At 37.3% G+C, this 20,550-nt stretch overlaps 4 protein-coding genes and 1 pseudogene across 5 annotated transcripts in view; 4 read left to right on the plus strand and 1 right to left on the minus strand.

Moving 5' to 3' along the window:
* The window catches only part of LOC127935283 (serine/threonine-protein phosphatase 6 regulatory ankyrin repeat subunit A), a 33,903-nt gene extending 32,738 nt beyond the window's left edge, over nucleotides 1–1,165 (minus strand). Inside the window, exon 1 of one of the 2 annotated variants that reach the window (XM_052532995.1) lies at nucleotides 769–1,165. In XM_052532995.1, the coding sequence (XP_052388955.1) occupies nucleotides 769–792 (24 nt within the window). In that variant the 5' untranslated portion in view covers nucleotides 793–1,165. The remainder of the gene's footprint in view (nucleotides 1–768) is intronic. The other variant, XM_052532997.1, reaches the window with a different exon arrangement.
* Nucleotides 1,166–4,967: 3,802 nt separating this feature from the next.
* On the plus strand, nucleotides 4,968–9,122 carry LOC127934997 (endonuclease domain-containing 1 protein-like; annotated as a pseudogene).
* A 2,630-nt stretch (nucleotides 9,123–11,752) lies between these two features.
* LOC127935030 (endonuclease domain-containing 1 protein-like) lies at nucleotides 11,753–12,519 on the plus strand. The gene has a single exon (XM_052532611.1). The coding sequence runs from the start codon at nucleotides 11,770–11,772 to the stop codon at nucleotides 12,406–12,408; it is 639 nt and encodes a 212-aa protein (XP_052388571.1). The 5' UTR covers nucleotides 11,753–11,769; the 3' UTR covers nucleotides 12,409–12,519.
* Nucleotides 12,520–14,759: 2,240 nt separating this feature from the next.
* LOC127935702 (endonuclease domain-containing 1 protein-like) lies at nucleotides 14,760–16,066 on the plus strand. The gene is made up of 2 exons (XM_052533797.1): nucleotides 14,760–15,196; nucleotides 15,346–16,066. Exons 1-2 carry the CDS (start codon nucleotides 14,885–14,887, stop codon nucleotides 15,901–15,903), a joined length of 870 nt encoding a protein of 289 aa, XP_052389757.1. The 5' UTR covers nucleotides 14,760–14,884; the 3' UTR covers nucleotides 15,904–16,066.
* A 1,051-nt stretch (nucleotides 16,067–17,117) lies between these two features.
* LOC127935640 (endonuclease domain-containing 1 protein-like) lies at nucleotides 17,118–18,962 on the plus strand. The gene is made up of 2 exons (XM_052533716.1): nucleotides 17,118–17,641; nucleotides 18,170–18,962. The coding sequence occupies exons 1-2, from the start codon at nucleotides 17,324–17,326 to the stop codon at nucleotides 18,686–18,688; spliced, it is 837 nt and encodes a 278-aa protein (XP_052389676.1). The 5' UTR covers nucleotides 17,118–17,323; the 3' UTR covers nucleotides 18,689–18,962.
* Nucleotides 18,963–20,550: the final 1,588 nt, after the last annotated feature.

Here is a 20,550-nt window from a genome sequence, read left to right on the forward strand (position 1 = left end):
TTAACAACTTATTTAACTTAAGCAAACACTGCTAATACACATACATTTGTTAATAAAGTAAATAAAACAAAACATGAATGTTTTTATGCTACTGAATAAAAATAAATGATCCACTTGAAAGTCTCTGCTCATCATGACAGGACCTGGAACAATGAGCTGCGTCTCGGGCCGATGACGTCACTTCCATGGAGGCATGTTGTACACGCCCCCGTCCCGTGACTCCACCCCCACGTCAAAACAGTGCCACAAAGAGAGACGTGCAGAAAAATGAAGCGCAAAGGAAAAATGGTATCGCAAGCTCAAACTAGACTGACACGCAAAATAAAAGCAGCGTTGCAAATAAATTAATAGATATTACCATGGAAAATATGTATTGCAAAATCATTGCTTTCGCGCCGTTTCATTTGTTTTGCAATTCTTAATTTTTGTTTGCAAAAAGCAAATGCATTTTCCTAAATACTTTAAATAAAATGTTTTAAATTTGTTTTTTTTTATTGTTTTTGTATATTTTAAACAAGGTAAATCTTTCTGATTTATTTAAACAAAAAGTCACATACATTGATTTTTCTGGGCTAAGCCCCGGATCTCCACTCACCCTAGAACCACCCCTGACTGGAAGAACGTTTGATCATAACTTTGAGAGAACCTTATAACGTGTTTTTCGTTCATATTAATGCGTCAAAGTAATGCATGTGTTCATAGCCATGTGTTGTGAGATCTGAGCCCAGGTGAGGTGTGTGTGTGTTTGTGTGTCAGGTGAGCACAGACCTGCTCTCTGACCCGTAGAACCATCTTCTTCTTTCTCTCCCAGCGCAGAAATCCCACCGGACTTCGCTTTAAAGCCCGAAAGAGCCGGACACAGAGCTCAGACTGCGGCGGCTCAGTGCTCTGACTCACAGGTCAGGATGTGCTGGGCTCGAGTTTCCTCTGCTCTTCCTGAAATAGACGAACACAAGCGACACAAAGCCGCGCGAGCTTCCAGTTCAGCGACTCTCACTGCAGTTACAGCGACACGACCGACAGAGGGCGCTAAAAACACGGATTAATTATTACGAAAATATGACAAAATATATTATGAAACTTCTGTTTGCATACACTACCAGACAAAAGTTTTTGAACAGTATGATTTTTTTATGTTTTTAAATTGAAAATAAAAGATTCTTCTACTAACAAAGGCTGCATTTATTAGGTCCAAAATACAGAAAAACAGTTATTATTGTGAAATATTTTTACTGTTTTCTATGTGAATATATATTTAAATGTAATCGCCTATGACCAAGGCAGAATTTTCAGCATCATTACTCCAGTCTTCAGTGTCACATGATCCTTCAGAAATCATATTATGATTTGCTGCTGGAGAAACATTTATTATAATGATATTAGAAACAGCTGAGTATAATGTTTTAGGTTTCTTTTATGAGCAGAAACTTCAGAAATACAGCATTTATCTGAAATATAAACCTTTTGTAACGTTACAAATGTCTTTATCATATTTTGATCAATTTAAAGCATCCTAAATAAATGCTTGATATAAAAAATAAATAAATAAAAATTATACTGACTCCAAGCGTTTGAATGGAATAGTGTACAATTTACAAAAGCTTTTTATTTCAGATAAATGCTGATCTTTGGATCTTTCGATTCATCAAAAATTCCTGAAAAATATAAAAATATTCTGTACTGTTTTAAATATCGATAATAATAAATGTTTTATGAACAGCAAATCAGTATATTAGACACTGAATATATATGACACTGAAGACTGGAGGAATTATCCTGAAAATACAGCTGCGCATCACAGAAATAAATTATAGTTTAATATATATTCACATAGAAAACAGCTATTTTAAATAGTAAAACAATTTCACAATATTATTTGTTTTGCTGTATTTCGGATTAAATAAATGCAGGCTTGGTGAGCAGAAGAGACTTCTTTAAAAACATTAAAAATCTTTGACAGGTAGTCTATTTTAAACTTAATAATAAAACAATTTGATTGCAATAGAATCATTTGTTTACATTTCATGCAATTGAAGTAAAAATATATTTTTTTAATCCAGCTAAATTGGTGGTAATCTAGTCTCAAAAAGGTTAATAAATGACAAAAAAATAAAAAATCTAATAAATGACACACTCAAATAGACTGGCATGTGTGGAGAATTTCTTCAGACAGTAATTCAGCAGTGCTTTCAGCAGCATGCAGTAATTAAACAGATGGTCATTTCTCCATCTGTGGCTGTGATAAGAAAAGGAAACTGCATGTTAAAATAGCAGGAGTGTCACTGAATCCCTCTGACCTTTAGATCTGGGGAAGAGCCTGAGCTTCACAATCTGACATTTGTCTGAAAAGTTATGTCCCTTAATACACAGCTGCATCCAGAAATTATCACGTTTAGTAATATGTACTTTGGCGCCACCTTGGGGTCACACAAGAAAACATCACTGAAATGCAAGAAATAAATTAAAAAACTACTTTAAATGTCAATCAAATTATATTGACACACACATACATATGTATACCCACAGAACTTATTCTTAATTAATTTAATCTTCAAAATCATTCAGTTGGCAGCTCAATATATGTTAAATGTGAAAACCAAATCGTAACTACTTGAAATCTCCGTAAGCTGGATCTCCTATAGTTAGACCACAAGAGTGCAGCAATATCCTGTGAATAAAGTCATATCTTCACCCCATCTGTACACACACCAACATACAGTGTCATACATAATATCCTCATCATCTGTCAGCTGCTCAGTAACAAAGAGGCTGATATATTTCACCTTCTCAAACACATTAAGATCATTATCAGACAATTAGATTTTACCACTGATTCTCTTTTGCTATAATAAATATAATCAAAGGCCTTCAAACATTTACACATATCATCAGGCTCAGCACTAGGGCCGCTACTCTTCACGCTTTATATGTTACCCTTGGAAGATCATCAGGAAACACTGTGTTAGCTTTCACTGTTATGCTGATGATACGCAGCTCTATATTTCTTCGCGGCCCGGTGAAACACAACAATTTGAAAAACTAATGGAATGCATAGTCGATATAAAAAACTGGATGACTAGTAATTTCTTACTGCTAAATTCAGAAAAAAAACAGAGGTGTTAATTAAAGGACCTAAAAACTCTGCTTGTAATAACCTAGAACACTGTCTAAGACTTGATGACTGCTCTGTCAATTCTTCATCATCAGTTAGGAACCTAGGTGTGCTATTTGATCGCAATCTTGCCTTAGAAAGCCACGTTTCTAGCATTTGTAAAACTAGCTAGTAAATTAGTTAAAAATGCCTATCCATACCTATACAGCTATGATTCGCAAACCACAAACTGACTCAAATGATTGGCGAACACGCTACGAACTCCCGAACTGTCTCAAATGATTCGCGATCCCGCTCCGAGCTCCCTGAACAAACTCAAATTATTTGCGATCCCCAAACTGACTCAAGTGATTCGTGATCCCGAACTGGCTCAAATGATTCGCGAAACCGCTACGGACTCCCGAACTGATTCAAATGATCCGCATCAGTCATTCAGCGCTATTATGGCTGCGGTGTGACCATAGACAGTAAAAGAAATGGACACAGGGACCCCATTGGAACTCAATTGAGAAAAGTGAAGCCCATTTTTAGCGTTTTTTAGCACTTCAGTTTCTGACGCGCAGACTCAAACGAAGCTTGACGACTTCAGCAACCTGTCTGAATGATGTAAATCTTCTAAGTGGCTGTGCGTGCAAACTGTCATCGTTAATCAGATGTAAAGTTATTCGCTGTCAAAGTGAAGCCAAAATGAATGGGAGTCAATGGGAACGCTAACTCAAGTGAAGTTCTGCCAAAAAATGGCAGCCCCCACCCGACTTCAACTTCTGGTCGAGTTCCTTGCCGCCTGGGTGTGACAAGCAATGAATGACGCGTCTCCATGGGAACCATAAATCGATACTATCGATAACGGTCGCCTTGAAAAACGTTTAAACTTAAGTATGAAACGATTAAGTAAGGCTTACATTTAAATGTGTCTTTGTTTTGTTTTGAATATGGTCAATAAATAAAGGAATTAGAAAGATGGGCACAAAACCTGTTTGTCATGTCTCTATTCCCCACACTTTGAGAAACACTGAGCAAATTTAACAGCTAACTTAGCAATAGGGGCACAAAAATTTGGTTTTGGGAGCTTGCTGCATGAATCTGTGAGTAGGCTACAGTTTACGAAAGTGTGCACGCAGATTATGAATTTGTGGGTACAGATTCAAAAACCCAGGGTACGTTTTAAAAATCTTTAAAAAGCACGGATTTGGGCTAGGATACAGCTTGCATTTGACTAAAAGGTTTTTGTCTTTATGCTCAACTAAAGTGAAATAATGAGCATATTTCCACTTTGAGAAACTTGTGTTGCTCTCGCCTTGACTTGCCATGACTGCCGCACACACTTGAATGAACAGAAACACACCCACAGTGCGTCTTCGTGTTTACAGTGGTTGGCATCCACCAATCCTACAATGCTTCACTGCTGCAAACAGGTTAGGCTGCACTTCAGTCAAAATTAATTCATTTTTAAAAATGTTACGGACAATGCACCATATGGTAATGGTATCGGAGTTAATTTATTTAAAAAGTAATGCTTTACAGTATTAGTTACTGTCAAAAGTAACTGCGTTACAGTAATACGTTACTAATAACCCGTTACTGCCCAACACTGGACAACACACTTAGAAAAAAGGGTTCATTGGGGTTCTATATAGAACCATAGGGTTCTTTACTCAACTCCAAAGAACCTTTTATGCTAAAAAGGTTCTATTATGACAGGAAACTCTTCATGTGATATTGATTAATTACATAAAATGATATAAATACATTTTCTAACCCCCATATCTTGAATTTTGAGATACGAACCCTCTACGAACTGAACTGATTCGACTCGAAATGATTCACGATCCCGCTCCGAACTCCCGAACTGAATTAAATGATTCGCGAACCCCAAACTGACTCAAATGATTCGCGAACAAGCTCCGAACTCCCGAATTGACTCAAATGATTCACGCTCCGAACTCCCAAACTGACTCAAATGATTCGCGAACCCGCTCCGAACTCCCGAAATGATTCAAATGATTAGCGATCCCCAAACTGACTCAAATGATTCGCGAACACGCTCCGAACTTCCGAACTGACTCAAATGATTCGCGATCCCCAAACTGACTCAAATGATTCGCGATCCCGCTCCGACCTCCCGAACTGATTAAAATGATTCAAGCTCCGAACTCCGGAGCTGACTCAAATGATTCGCGAACCCGCTCCGAACTCCCGAACTGATTCAAATGATTCAGGCTCCGAACTCCCGAACTGACTCAAATGATTCGCGAACCCGCTCCGAACTCCCAAACTGATTCAAATGATTTGCGATCCCTAGGACTGGGAATTGATTTAAAAAATAATTGATTCCTTGATTCTGAGGTTTTGGGAATTGAGAGTCGATTCCATCAAGGGGAATCGACTCTTCATTTAGAGCCTTTTCAGTTCAACAAAGATTATCTATGGGAGTTTCTCAAACGGAAGGCTGCACACATTTAAATACACAAAAATAATCTGAAAGAAAACGAATCGGTAATGATCATCTGGGATTTAGCCTCCCATTTGAGAAGCACCAATCACTCCCTCATGCACGTTTAAATAAAAGATTATTTAAATTTTTATATTTATATTACCTTTACCTGGAGAGCAAGCCTGAGCCTGGCCCGAGCCCGCGTAAGATGATATAAATTAAGCCCGAACCCGACCGAACCCATTGGGTCTCGTCCTGTTCGGGCAGAGATCTTCGAAACGGAGGCGTAGGGGAAAGGAGAAGGGCTAAGGGGTAGAATTGGGATTGGGCCTTACTCTTATCTGATTGGTTCAATCAACACATCATATGTCAATACATTTATCTTAATTTAGTTCAGGATCATTTTTGCTACCGGAATGGTACTTTTAGTGTTTAATGGTAATTTAAAAGCATTTCTTGCTAACGTAATTTATGCTTACAGTCTCATGTACACTTCCACAAATATTACCCTTCGCATGCAAATCTTTATGATGTTATTTTACCTTTATACAGGAATCAGAATCAGACTTCCCAAAATTTCCAAAAATTTCAGAACCAAACCACCCTACCTAATACTGTGACAGCAATTCTCTCTCATGTTACCATTAGACTCCGGTGAACTGAGAAAACAGTAATTTGACACATCCATGGAGAATCGATGAGCTGCTGACATGAACCGAGAACTGATGAAGGAGAAGAATGTAAGTTCCCTTTCGAACGTTCACTCCCATCATGTATGGGAAAACTCCTTTTTCCTTTCTGCTGAAGCCTGATTTGTTCACGTTTGTGTAGCTACACAAACCAATGGCGCTTTAGCTATATAAGTCGCCCCGTAAAGCCATTCATCAGATTATTCTCCTTCATAAATGAGGATCCTCTCTTCGCAGACACTTCTGCAAGAAGAAGTTGAGGAAGATGCTCCATCTCTGCTCACCGCCGTGGAAGAAGCCAAAGCAGCGAATGCAAGCTTCACTGTAGGTATCCGGCATCCGAGCAAGAGCAATTTCCATAAGAGTACATTTCCAGTGTGCGTTGTTCCAAATGTCGCCCTGCAAGTGTGGTTCAGTTAAGGGGCTCTTGAATGATGGAAATGGGCACAGCGAGTGTGCCGCCTGCCTTAGCCATGCCCACGCAGAGGATCTGCTTGTTGAGGGCTTGTGCTCTTTTTTGAGAGTGTGAGCCTTTTCCGTCTAATTCAGAATTATGGGAGTAACTTCAATTGAAGTGTAAACTACTGGCAAAAAGGTGTGCTGTATGAATGCAATAAGTATTTTATTTTATCTTTTTAAACTGGGTACAATGAGGTGACATTCTACTCACCCTTTAACCAAAGATCATTAAAATTATATTTCAAAGTATAAAAGCAAAGTATAAAAGGGGTCATATGATGCTGCTAAAAAAGAACATTATTTTGTGTATTTGCTGAAATGCAATGTGTTTATGTTCCATATAATGAACATTATTGTTTCTCCTCCATGCTCTGCCGTTCTGAAACACGTCAATTTTTACAAAGCTCACCGTTCTGAAAAGCAAAATTTGCTCTGATTGGCCAGCTATTCAGTGCGTTGTGATTGGCCGAATACCTCAAGCGTGTGACAGAAATGTTCCACCCTTAACATACTGAGATGCTCCCAACAGGATGAGTCTCAGTCCAGCTGCACTGCTCGTGAACATCCCATCATGGGTTTTTCTTTTTGCAGTTCAGTCAATGTACTGTTAGGAGGAACTGAATAACTCAGGATATTGGTTTATTTCACATCAGAGGTAGTGTAAGGCATGTTTTTTAACCGAATAACTTAAGTAGTTTGTGGATTAGTGTGTTCTGGAGACGCAAACCATTTCAAACGATTCAGATAGATTTGGTGAACTGGTTCGACCTGTTCACTAAGAATAGAAAGACGGTTAAATAGAAAGATTTGTTCGCGGACATCACTAGACGAGACAAAACATATAAATCCCATTACAAATGAGGCATTTGCTGCATCCTGTGTGGACATAATTACTGATTATAATGACTTAGCTGTTGTGTTGCGTATCGCGCTGCGTAAACATAAAAGCATGTCTGCATTTGTGATCTGAGAAGCAACAAACAACAAACCTACTCTACACTGCTCAAAACTCGTGTGTGAATCATCAAATGTATAAAAATCATTTATATTAATTTTTTTTATATAAAAAATGCAACGTTGCTTACAGGCTGTGAGTCAGAAGCTCCAGATCGGCCTTGCAAAGTTGGAACTGCCAAACTTTAATGAAACAGCTGTTGTGCCACAGACGCATTAAGACTACTGGTTCAGGAAACAGTCCTCATCCTCCATGAAATGCGATGCACACATCTGAATATTGGGGTTGAACTGTTCTCGATCAGTGTTGAAATACAAATTAACCACTGAGTTCTAGTCATGGCCTCTTTTGGAAGAACAAACAAAGTTTCACTTCAACGAAGCACACAGCGTTTCCATGACATGGCGACAGCAAAAGAGAGAATAAATGTTAAACCTTCTTTCTTTGCGTGAACATTTAGGTGGTATTATGCAAATTTTCCCACATAGTGACGTAGACAAGGGGGTGTGTTAGAACGAGCGATTTCAGGGGGGTCTGGTTGACCTTTAACTTTTATAAAGAAAATCTCTTTGGATTCAAGACTTTAGTCTTTGCAACTTTACAGATCTTCTTTATGCACCAAGAGCTTGCAACACTCCAAAGAGAAAGGAAAAATTTTAATCGCATAATACTGTATGACCCCTTTAACAAATTACATAAACAGACCATGAATAACCCCCCTCCCAAACACACATTTATCTGGTTTTACATATTCAAGTTCTCTGAGTGTTTCACTGACAATCTCTTTCTCTTTTTCAATTATCTGTTTCATAGTTGGATATTATAACAGATGAAATGCGTGACCCCTGTGTCAATCAGGCTTGTACAGAAAACTACTGGAACAAAGAATATCTGAATCGGGGTCACTTATTTCCCCATTCCCATACAGCTGATGAAGACACTAGCAAATCTACATTCACACTGGCCAATATTGTGCCACAGAAGATAAGCTTTAATGGTGGAAGCTGGAATAACATGGAGAATAAAGTTAAAGCCATCATGGATTCTTACTGCACGGATGAAACAGACAGTAATAAGGTATTGGCCTATGTGCTGACAGGAGCTGTACCAGGCCAAAACAAACTGAATGAAAAAGTTAACATTCCCTCACACATGTGGACAGCATTCTGCTGCTATAACAGTGTTGACGATAAATGGGAGTCCCAAGCTCACTGGGCAGAAAACGTAGACGAGAGCGAAGAAAACCCCAAAGTTATCAGTAAACAGAGTCTACAGGCTTTGCAGGAGTTTCTAAAGAACAAGTACACTAAAGAATACACACTGTTTAAAGGTGACTGTTCAACACTTTTAAAAGAAGATGATAGTCAACTTTCTAAAGAAAATAGTGATGACCAGCAAAATGATGAGGAAATATCTTATTTGTCATACATTACTGAATTGCCAGCAAAAGTTTTGGCCTGGGTTTGTGGCTAAGTCATGCCCTGTTAAGCTAGTCTAAATGTGAAGATGTCATGAAATAACAACAGTTACAGATTTCTTTTATTAACACAGCCACTGTCTACTGTATGTGACATATAACCAAAAAAATAAATGCTTTCAATCATGCAAAATGAAAGCCTCTGTAATTGATTTACATTTATTTTTACATGTAGCCATTTTGCAGATGCTTTTATTGAAAGCGACTTAACCTGGGAAAACATAAACGATCATCTGTTGAACATGACATATTAATAGGGTTGTGTGATATTGACAAAAAAGAAAGAAAGAAAGAAAACAGTGTGTTCTGTATGGTAAGAATGTGTTTAGTATGAATGTAAAAAAATGAATGTCCCAAGCTCACTGGGCAGAAAACATAGCTGAGAGCAATGATTAAGGCAAGACTACCAGTGTACTGAGTCTAAAGAATGTGCAGGATTTCTAAAGCGCAAGTACAATAAAGGAAACACACTGTTTAACAGTTGCTGTTTGTATCTTTTAGATATGGATGGAAGTCAGCCTCCAGAAGCAGATAGTGATGACAAAGGAAATGATGAGGAAAAATCTTATTGGTCATACTTTAAACAATTAGCAGCAATTTTGGGCCTGGTTACATGACTATTACTGTAAGGTAAGGTGGTGAAAAGTCCATGGCTGTGTCTGAAATTGCATACTCTGTAATCTATACGTATTACATTCACCATGTTGTCATTGTCACGTGACTTACCATCATCACTATCATTCAGAAATCCTCTTCTGTGTCCTCATGGATCAGTAAAATGTCCATCATATGCACACTTCAGTATTATGCACAAGTAGTAGGTCATACAAGTACTTTTTGCCTACTCGTTCATAGGAAAGTATGCAATTTCAGGTGCGGGCCCTCCCTAAATGAGTGATTCACTGAATGATCCATCTTATAGCAGGTGCTTAGCATGAATTATGGTAGTAACTTCAATTGAAGTGTAAACTACTGGCAAAAAGGTGTGCTGTATGAATGCAATAAGTATTTTATTTTATCTTTTTAAACTGGGTACAATGAGGTGACATTCTACTCACCCTTTAACCAACGATCATTAAAATTATATTTCAAAGTATAAAAGCATTAAAGGGGTCATATGATGCTGCTAAAAAAGAACATTATTTTGTTTATTTGCTGAAATGCAATGTGTTTATGTGGTTTAAGGTTCAATGTTCCATATAATGAACATTATTGTTTCTCCTCTATGCTCTGCCGTTCTGAAACACGTCAATTTTTACAAAGCTCACCGTTCTGAAAAGCAAGGTGTGCTCTGATTGGCCAGCTATTCAGTGCGTTGTGATTGGCCGAATACCTCAAGCGTGTGACAGAAATGTTCCACCCTTAACATACTGAGATGCTCCCAACAGGATGAGTCTCAGTCCAGCTGCACTGCTCGTGAACATCCCATCATGGGTTTTTCTTTTTGCAGTTCAGTCAATGTACTGTTAGGAGGAACTGAATAACTCAGGATATTGGTTTATTTCACATCAGAGGTAGTGTAAGGCATGTTTTTTAACCGAATAACTTAAGTAGTTTGTGGATTAGTGTGTACTGGAGACGCAAACCATTTCAAACGATTCAGATAGATTTGGTGAACTTGTTCGACCTGTTCACTAAGAATAGAAAGACGGTTAAATAGAAAGATTTGTTCGCGATACGGACATCACTAGATGAGACAAAACATATAAAACCCATTACAAATGAGGCATTTGCTGCATCCTGTGTGGACATAATTACTGATTATAATGACTTAGCTGTTGTGTTGCGTATCGCGCTGCGTAAACATAAAAGCATGTCTGCATTTGTGATCTGAGAAGCAACAAACAACAAACCTACTCTACACTGCTCAAAACTCGTGTGTGAATCATCAAATGTATAAAAATCATTTATAATCATTTCTTTATATAAAAAATGCAACGTTGCTTACAGGCTGTGAGTCAGAAGCTCCAGATTGGCCTTGCAAAGTTGGAACTGCCAAACTTTAATGAAACAGCTGTTGTGCCACAGACGCATTAAGACTACTGGTTCAGGAAACAGTCCTCATCCTCCATGAAATGCGATGCACACATCTGAATATTGGGGTTGAACTGTTCTGGATCAGTGTTGAAATACAAATTAACCACTGAGTTCTAGTCATGGCCTCTTTTGGAAGAACAAACAAAGTTTCACTTCAACGAAGCACACAGCGTTTCCATGACATGGCGACAGCAAAAGAGAGAATAAATGTTAAACCTTCTTTCTTTGCGTGAACATTTAGGTGGTATTATGCAAATTTTCCCACATAGTGACGTAGACAAGGGGGTGTGTTAGAACGAGCGATTTCAGGAGGGTGTGGTTGACCTTTAACTTTTATAAAGAATATTTCTTTGGATTCGAGACTTTAGTCTTTGCAACTTTACAGATCTTCTTTATGCACCAAGAGCTTGCAACACTCCAAAGAGAAAGGAAAATTTTTAATCGCATAATACTGTATGACCCCTTTAACAAATTACATAAACAGACCATGAATATCCCCCCTCCCAAACACACATTTATCTGGTTTTACATATTCAAATTCTCTGAGTGTTTCACTGAAAATTTCTTTCTCTTTTTCAATTATAGTTGGATATTATAACAGATGAAATGCGTGACCCCTGTGTCAATCAGGCTTGTACAGAAAACTACTGGAACAAAGAATATCTGAATCGGGGTCACTTATTTCCCCATTCCCATACAGCTGATGAAGACACTAGCAAATCTACATTCACACTGACCAATATTGTGCCACAGAAGATAAGCTTTAATGGTGGAAGCTGGAATAACATGGAGAATAAAGTTAAAGCCATCATGGATTTTTACTGCAGGGATGAAAAAGACAGTAATAAGGTATTGGCCTATGTGCTGACAGGAGCTGTACCAGGCCAAAACAAACTGAATGAAAAAGTTAACATTCCCTCACACATGTGGACAGCATTCTGCTGCTATAACAGTGTTGAGAAAAAATGGGAGTCCCAAGCTCACTGGGCAGAAAACGTAGACGAGAGCGAAGAAAACCCCAAAGTTATCAGTAAACAGAGTCTACAGGCTTTGCAGGAGTTTCTAAAGAAAAAGTATAATAAAGAATACACACTGTTTAAAGGTGACTGTTCAACACTTTTAAAAGAAGATGATAGTCAACTTCCTAAAGAAAATAGTGATGACCAGCAAAATGATGAGGAAATATCTTATTGGTCATACATTACTGAATTGCCAGCAAAAGTTTTGGCCTGGGTTTGTGGCTAAGTCATGCCCTGTTAAGCTAGTCTAAATGTGAAGATGTCATGAAATAACAACAGTTACAGATTTCTTTTATTAACACAGCCACTGTCTACTGTATGTGACATATAACCAAAAAAATAAATGCTTTCAATCATGCAAAATGAAAGCCTCTGTAATTGATTTACATTTATTTTTACATGTAGCCATTTTGCAGATGCTTTTATTGAAAGCGACTTAACCTGGGAAAACATAAACGATCATCTGTTGAACATGACATATTAATAGGGTTGTGTGATATTGACAAAAAAGAAAGAAAGAAAGAAAACAGTGTGTTCTGTATGGTAAGAATGTGTTTAGTATGAATGTAAAAAAATGAATGTCCCAAGCTCACTGGGCAGAAAACATAGCTGAGAGCAATGATTAAGGCAAGACTACCAGTGTACTGAGTCTAAAGAATGTGCAGGATTTCTAAAGCGCAAGTACAATAAAGAAACAGCACTGTTTAACAGCTGTTTGTATCTTTTAGATATGGATGGAAGTCAGCCTCCAGAAGCAGATAGTGATGACAAAGGAAATGATGAGGAAAAATCTTATTGTTCATACTTTAAACAATTAGCAGCATTTTGGGCCTGGTTACATGACTATTACTGTAAGGTAAGGTGGTGAGAAGTCCATGGCTGTGTCTGAAATTGCATACTCTGTAATCTATACGTATTACATTCACCATGTTGTCATTGTCACGTGACTTACCATCATCACTATCATTCAGAAATCCTCTTCTGTGTCCTCATGGATCAGTAAAGTGTCCATCATATGCACACTTCAGTATTATGCCACAAGTAGTAGGTCATCCTGGTACTTTTTGCCTACTCTTTTATAAGTACTATGAATTCTGACATACTTCTTTGTCGCATACTTCGTTTTTCGCCTCATATATAATATGAAAGAATGCAATTTCAGATGCAGCTCCTGTCTTAATGAGTGATTCATTGAATGATTCATTTTTTCAAACCAGCTTAATCATTTAGAAACAGGTCGGCAGATCATAATAACTCTCTTACTTGCATTATATACTGTATAAAATCATGCTTTGAGTCCAAACACAGAACATATAGTGAGTGAGAGGATGCTGAAGACCAGCGTTACTAGGATTAAACATCACTAGATCATCTACATATATAACATGTTTCACTCAAATATAATCCAAGGCCTTCAAACATTTACACAAATCATCAATATAAAGAAAGAACTAGGGTCAAAATCTCTAACACCATTGTTAACCCCGAAAGGAGCTGAAACATTATTGCCCCATTTTTATTGCCCCACTGTGCTGCTAGCATTGATCTGTCCAATAGTTCACCCCAAAATGATAATGTTGCTAGCATGTTTTACCATGTTGCAAGCTTGATTTAACACATTGCTTGTGTTGCTGGACTATTTTAATGATGTACTTCCTTTCTGGGCCTTGAATGTGATAGTTCCCTTGCTGTCTATGCAGGGTCACAAAGCTCTCGGATTTCATCAAAAATATCTTAATATGTGTTACAAATTTGAAATGAGGACTTGGGAATGACACAAGGGTCAGTAATTAATGACAGAATTTTAATTTTTGGGTAAACTCAATGAAAGTCTATGGGACTTATTGTAAATTAGATTATCCATTTAATGAAAATGGATCTGTTAGAAAAGATAAAGCAAACCCGATTCAGATCAGTCTGACCTAAGTTTGGTGGTTCTAGCTAGAAAGCTCTAAGAGGAGATTTTATTTACTTTATTTTCTGAAAATATGAAATGTTGCCTGACTAAAATAAGCTTTTCATCTGATACAGTGCTTGACAAAAGTTTGGAAACATTATGATTTCAAATAATTTTAATGAAGTCTCTTCTGCTTAATAAGGCTGCATTTATTAATCAGCATATTAGAGAGATTTCTGAAGATCATGTAACATTGAAGACTGGAGTAATGATGTTGAAAATACATGCTGCGGATTACAGAAATAAATTACAGTTTAATAGATATTGAAATACAAAGTGGTTATTTAAAACTGTAATAATATTTCACAATATTACTGTTTTAAAGTATACTTTAAATGAAGCCTTGGTGCGAATAAAAAAAATATTTAAAAACTGTAATGTTTTGATAAGTGTTGTATTATATCTTAGATGTATTTTAATAAAAAAAAATAATAATGGTGAACAATAATAATGAAAAAACAAACAAACAAAAACACCAGATGAGAAACGAGAAGACCAGATGCAATTTCACAGGTCAAAAGGTGTTAAAGAACATTTAACACTTAAAATTATACCTTCCAATTCTCAGAAAGTGTGACCTGCTCGAGTTTACAGAATTAGATGTGTGAGTGTGTGGGTGAAGGAGGGTCAAAGAACATTGTTCCTGCTGCAGAACCATCTACGTGTGTTAGAGAGGAGCATTTAAGTCCCAGCAGAGACCCATTCTGAGTTGAGGGACCTGAGCACATTCTCGTATGAAGAGAAGATGAAGCTGTTTATCACGAGTGTCTCTGTGCTTCTGGCATTTTCATGCATCTCATCTGAACTTGTAGACAAATTCAGTAAATGCGGTGACTTTTTTTTCAATCAAAAGCCTCCGGTTATACCTGGCATTCTGGAGGATTCAGCTGCACAGGAAAATAATTATAAAACAATATGTCAACGATATGAGCAGAGTGTAAAATATGCGACCCTCTACAACACAACGGGGAAGATCCCTGTTTTCTCTGCTTATAAATACACCGGAATACAAAAATACAAGAAACTGACTAAGATTCCCTGGATGATCGAGTCACAGGTAACATTTCTTACAATGACTTAAATGTGGCATAGAATGCTTCATATATTTGCTAGAGGTTGTAAAGCAGAATGGTTGTTTTACTTCTTCATTTTATTCTCTTATTTCATTATTCTTGTTGTTCAGTTGACTGTGTTTCTTTTATAAAGCTTGAACCTGTAGGTTCTGGGATGCATGAGCCATTCGTCAATCAGGCTACCACTGGAGACTACTACTACGATAACAAACAAAACGTTAGTCCTGGTCACTTATTTCCAGTCCGTTATGCAGCTGATAGAGAAACTGCCGAGTCTACATTCACACTCACCAACAGCATTCCACAGAGGAGCATCTTAGAGACAGGCATTTGGATTGACAAAGAACAAGAAATGAAAGTCATCATGGATGAATTCTGTCGTGACGAGAAGAAGAACAAAAAAATCTTAGCCTACGTGTTGACTGGAGCTCTGCCTGGCTCTAATATACTGAATAAAAGAGTGAATATTCCCTCTCACAAGTGGATGGCATTTTGCTGCTATAACAGTACAGGAAAATCGTGGCTCTCCAAAGCTTACTGGGCCGAGAACAAAATAAAAAACTATGAGATATCTCAAAAGAGCCTGGAACAGTTACAAACATTCTTAAATGAAACATGGGGGAAACAAGTGAAGTTATTTTACAATGACTGTAATTTTAGAGAACAGCCTTCTTCAGTCAGATCAGTATGAGAATATACAATGCAGAATCAAAGCTTTACATGAAAATTTAATCTGTCAGTAAATTAGGCGTTTGTCAAGAGATTCTGAGTATTGCAAAATATTATTAAAAAATGATTCTAGCAAATGCTTTTTTCATTAGTGTGTCCATGATTTTTCTCTTTAATAAAGCTTGCAATTGCTAATATTGGCACATGGGACTCAACTCAGTGACTTATTGCATGTGTGTGAACTATATATAAGTGAGAAAAAAAGTATTTATATATTCTCACACATTAAGATCATTATCAGATAATTTAATTTAAACACTGATCATCTTTTATCTGCAGATCATAATAACTCTTTTACTTGCGTTACATACTGTATAAAATCATGCTTTGAGTCCAAACACAGAACATATAGTGAGTGAGAGGATGCTGAAGACCAGCGTTACTAGGATTAAACATCACAAGATCATCTGCATACATAACATGTTTCACTCAAATATAATCCAACGCATTCAAACATTTACACAAATCATCAATATAAAGAAAGAACTGGGGTCAAAATCCCTCCTTGCCTAACACCATTGTTAACCCCGAAAAGAACCAAAACAGTATTGCATAGGCATACCAATAAACCATATACTTCTAATGTAGTTATAACTATATCTAAAGAAAAAAGCATTTTAGTTGACAGTATAAATGATCTATATGTGACCCTGGACCACACAAACCAGTAATAAGGGTCGATTTTTCAAAATTTAGATTTATACACCATCTGAAAGCTGAATAAATAATCTTTCCATTGGTGTATGGTTTGTTAGGAGGACAATATTTGTCAGAGATACAACTATTTAAAAATCTGGAATCTGAGGGTGCAAAAAAATTAAAATTGCCTTTAACGTTATCCAAATGATGTTTTTAGGAATGCATATTACTTATCAAAAATTAAGTTTTCACATATTTACAGGAAGAAATGTACATATCTTCATGGAACATGGTATTTACTTAATATCCTAATGATTTTTTGCATAAAAGAAAAATCTATATTTTTGACTATTGCTACAACTATACCCCATATATAAGACTTAAGACTGCTTTTGTGCTCCAGGGTCACATATAGACAATATATAGAAATAGCTGTGAAACAAACAGATTAGGTCACTAAAGACAGTCAAACTGAAACTCTGCACTTTGGGTGAATTGTAAGCATAACTCCAAATGTGTTGCAGGCTTGTAGTGGAATAGATGATGTGTGAATGACAACTAACACTCAAGCTCAGTTTTTTAGGTTTGTGGGTTCACAGGATTGGATGTGTGTACATCTGTGTTAAACTTCACCATCACAGCTGCTGAACTATTTAAGTGTGCAGGAGGTAAGACCATTTCATCTGCAAGACTTCAGGGGAACTTGTGTTTGCATTTCTGTATTAGTTATTAGTTCTGTGAACATGTTGCTGTCTATCGCTGTGCTGCTGATGTTGAGCTGTCCAGCTGGCAGGTCTGAAGTTGTAAAAAATTTCAATACATGTAGTGAGTTTTTCTTTAAAAGACAGGCTCCGGTGATTCCTGGCATCCTGGATCCGAACTCTGAGCATCCTCGCTACAAAAAAATCTGTCAGAGATACAATTTCACAGGTGATGGTTCAGGATATAGGTATGCAACTCTCTACGACACAGAGAGCAGGATTCCTGTTTTTTCCGCGTACAACTACACTGGAAAAGGAGATTTCACAAGACCAAGTATTCCATGGATGATCGAGCCAAAGGTGATGATTTTCACAGCTTATCTTATGATTTCTCATTTGTTTAGTGTTATTGTGTTTTATCAACCTTTCCTCACTTCTTTTCTTTAAATGATCTTTTTCTGTATGTCTTATGTTAAAGTTAATTCATCTGCGATTCATTGCTGTTTTTTAAAAAAAAACATTATTTATTCAACCTTATATTGTTGTAAACCCAAATACACACAAAAAAATATGCAGGTTTTTAATGGAACATTTAATGTAAATAAATGGCTGCTTATGTTGGATTTTAGTGAACAACTGTGAATGAAACATTGAGAAAACCACTTGAGTCAGACAACTGTTTGGAGCTTTAACAGGTTGCTATATGGGAAAATTATTTACATTTTATGTTTTACGTTAAAGCATAACTGTGAACAGGTGTAATGACTTCAGGGGAAATAATAAATGACAGAACTGTCAGAGTCAGGTTTTTAAGAAAAATTAAAAATCAGAAAGGTTCATCTCTTAGTGTTTAATAACTCTTTCTCTTTCTTGTATATACATCTTCAGCTTGATCCTCGTGTTGATGGCATGACTGCTCCATATAATAATCAGGCCGTCGATGAAGATTACATCAATAACAGCTATGGAGTGAATCGTGGTCACTTATTTCCCAGCTGTCACGCAGCTGATGAATCCACAGCCAAATCTACATTCACACTCACCAACATTGTGCCACAAAATATCAGATTTAATGCAGGTAGTTGGAATCGTATTGAAAATGAGACCAGAGATAGCATGAATACACTTTGCTATAACAAAAACAATAACGTTTTAGCCCATGTGCTGACCGGAGCTATACCTGGCAAAAACAAAATTAACAATAGAGTGAACATTCCCTCTTACATGTGGACGGCATTCTGCTGCTATAACAGAAGTAAAATCTGGGTCTCTGAAGCTTACTGGGCCCCAAACAGACAAGAAAACCACAATGAACCGATCAGTAAAATGACCCTGCAGCAATTACAGGAATTTCTGAATGGAAGCTGGGCTCAAAACGTAACGCTGTTTAAGAACGACTGTAACTAATGTCTCAGAAAGCATCAGTTGTTTTAAAAAACACTGAATTATAATTTCTGATGTTTGATTAGAGGTCTTTCAAAATGCTTGCTTTCCAGGATCCTAACTCATCCTGGTTTTAATTGCTGTCATTTTTCTCATACAAGTCATTTTAGCATTTTTATTTGAACACAAACAGTACTTTGATTAACATGTACTGAAGCCCAGATCCTGTTATAAATGGGCGGTCTGTAAAAGTCTTTTCTTTTCTAATAAAGCTTATGCAAATGTTGTCATGTCAGAATCATCTCAATGTCTACATCCAGAGTTCCCAAACATCCCAAACAGCAGTTGCCATATATATTCCTCACACACACACACACACACACACACACTATGTCTTACATAGTCAAATGTTTACCGGGAGCCAGAGCGCCTGACATCTTGGCAAATTTAAAAGTGCTGTCTAATGCTAAACGTAAATACAGTAAGATTGTTATTCATGCCGGCGCTAATGATGTCACGATGTCACGATGTCAGACACTGTAATATGCTCTGGTCCCCTCCCTGCTTACCGTGGTGACGAGATGCATAGCAGATTGTCATCACTCAATGGCTGGATGTCTAAGTGGTGCCCACAGCATAACATAGGTTATATAGACAATTGGACGAGCTTTTGGGGCAGACCTGACCTGTTGAAAAGAGATGGTCTTCATCCCTCCTGGGGTGGTGCCACTCTTCTCTCTAGAAATATGGCAAATAGTCTTAGTGTTTATACTTGACTAACTGGGGCCCAGGTCAGGAAGCAGACAGACTGGCTTAACCGACCGTCTGCTAGCTGCCTCCCGTCACAGAGGTCAGTTAATTCTCAGCACATAGAGACTCTTTCACCTAGATATCACACTATAGAGACTGTGTCTGTTCCACGAACTAGAAAATACAAAAAACGTCCAAACCAAGTTAAGATTAACAATTTAATTGAGGTTCAACAAATAAAAAACAGATGCAATATGGATTAACAAATTATAAAGCTTGGCTTATTGAATATCAGATCCCTTTCTATGAAAACACTTTTTGTAAATAATATGATCACTGATCATAATATAGATGTACTCTGTTTGACAGAAACCTGGCTAAAACCTGATGATCACATTATTTTAAATGAGTCCACCCCCCAAGATTCCTGTTATGAACATGAGCCGCGTCTAAAAGGCAAAGGGGGAGGTGTTGCTTCAATTTATAACAACGTTTTCAGGATTTCTCAGAGGGCAGGTGTGGCGAGTGGGGCGGGGCCGAGAGGCGTGGGAACGAGGAGTGAGGCCAGGTGTAGTGATTGGAGATGAGCTACACCTGCGCCCCACCGCCGGTCTTGAGTCCCACCCCACTCGCCACAGCAGGCTTCAAGTATAAATCATTTGAAGTAATGGTGCTTCATATAACATTATCCAGACAAACCAATGTTAATGATAAATCCCCTGTTATGTTTGTACTGGCTACTGTATACAGGCCACCATACAGACTTTATTAAAGAGTTTGGTGATTTTAAATCTGAGTTGGTTCTGGCTGCAGATAAAGTTTTAATAGTTGGTGATTTTAATATCCATGTTGATAATGAAAAAGATACATTGGAATCAGCATTTATAGACATTCTGAATTCTATTGGGGTTAGACAACACATTTCAGGACCTACTCATTGTCGAAATCATACTCTAGATTTAATACTGTCACATGGAATTGATGCTGATAGTGTTGAAATTATGCAGCCAAGTGATGATATCTCAGAACATTATTTAGTTTTGTGCAAACTTCATATAGCCAAAATTGTAAATTCTACTTCTTATTACAAGTATCGAAGAACCATCACTTCTACCACAAAAGACTGCTTTTTAAGT

Source organism: Carassius gibelio, chromosome A19 (genome assembly GCF_023724105.1).
Source record: "Carassius gibelio isolate Cgi1373 ecotype wild population from Czech Republic chromosome A19, carGib1.2-hapl.c, whole genome shotgun sequence".
Lineage (NCBI taxonomy): Eukaryota > Metazoa > Chordata > Actinopteri > Cypriniformes > Cyprinidae > Carassius > Carassius gibelio.

Coding starts and splice junctions, on each gene's coding strand:
- LOC127935702 (XM_052533797.1), top strand. CDS start 14,885: ATGAAGCTGTTTATCACGAGTGTCTCTGTGCTTCTGGCATTTTCATGC. Junction 15,197..15,345: donor CCTGGATGATCGAGTCACAG/GTAACATTTCTT, acceptor TCTTTTATAAAG/CTTGAACCTGTAGGTTCTGG.
- LOC127935640 (XM_052533716.1), top strand. CDS start 17,324: ATGTTGCTGTCTATCGCTGTGCTGCTGATGTTGAGCTGTCCAGCTGGC. Junction 17,642..18,169: donor CATGGATGATCGAGCCAAAG/GTGATGATTTTC, acceptor ATACATCTTCAG/CTTGATCCTCGTGTTGATGG.
- LOC127935030 (XM_052532611.1), top strand. CDS start 11,770: ATGCGTGACCCCTGTGTCAATCAGGCTTGTACAGAAAACTACTGGAAC.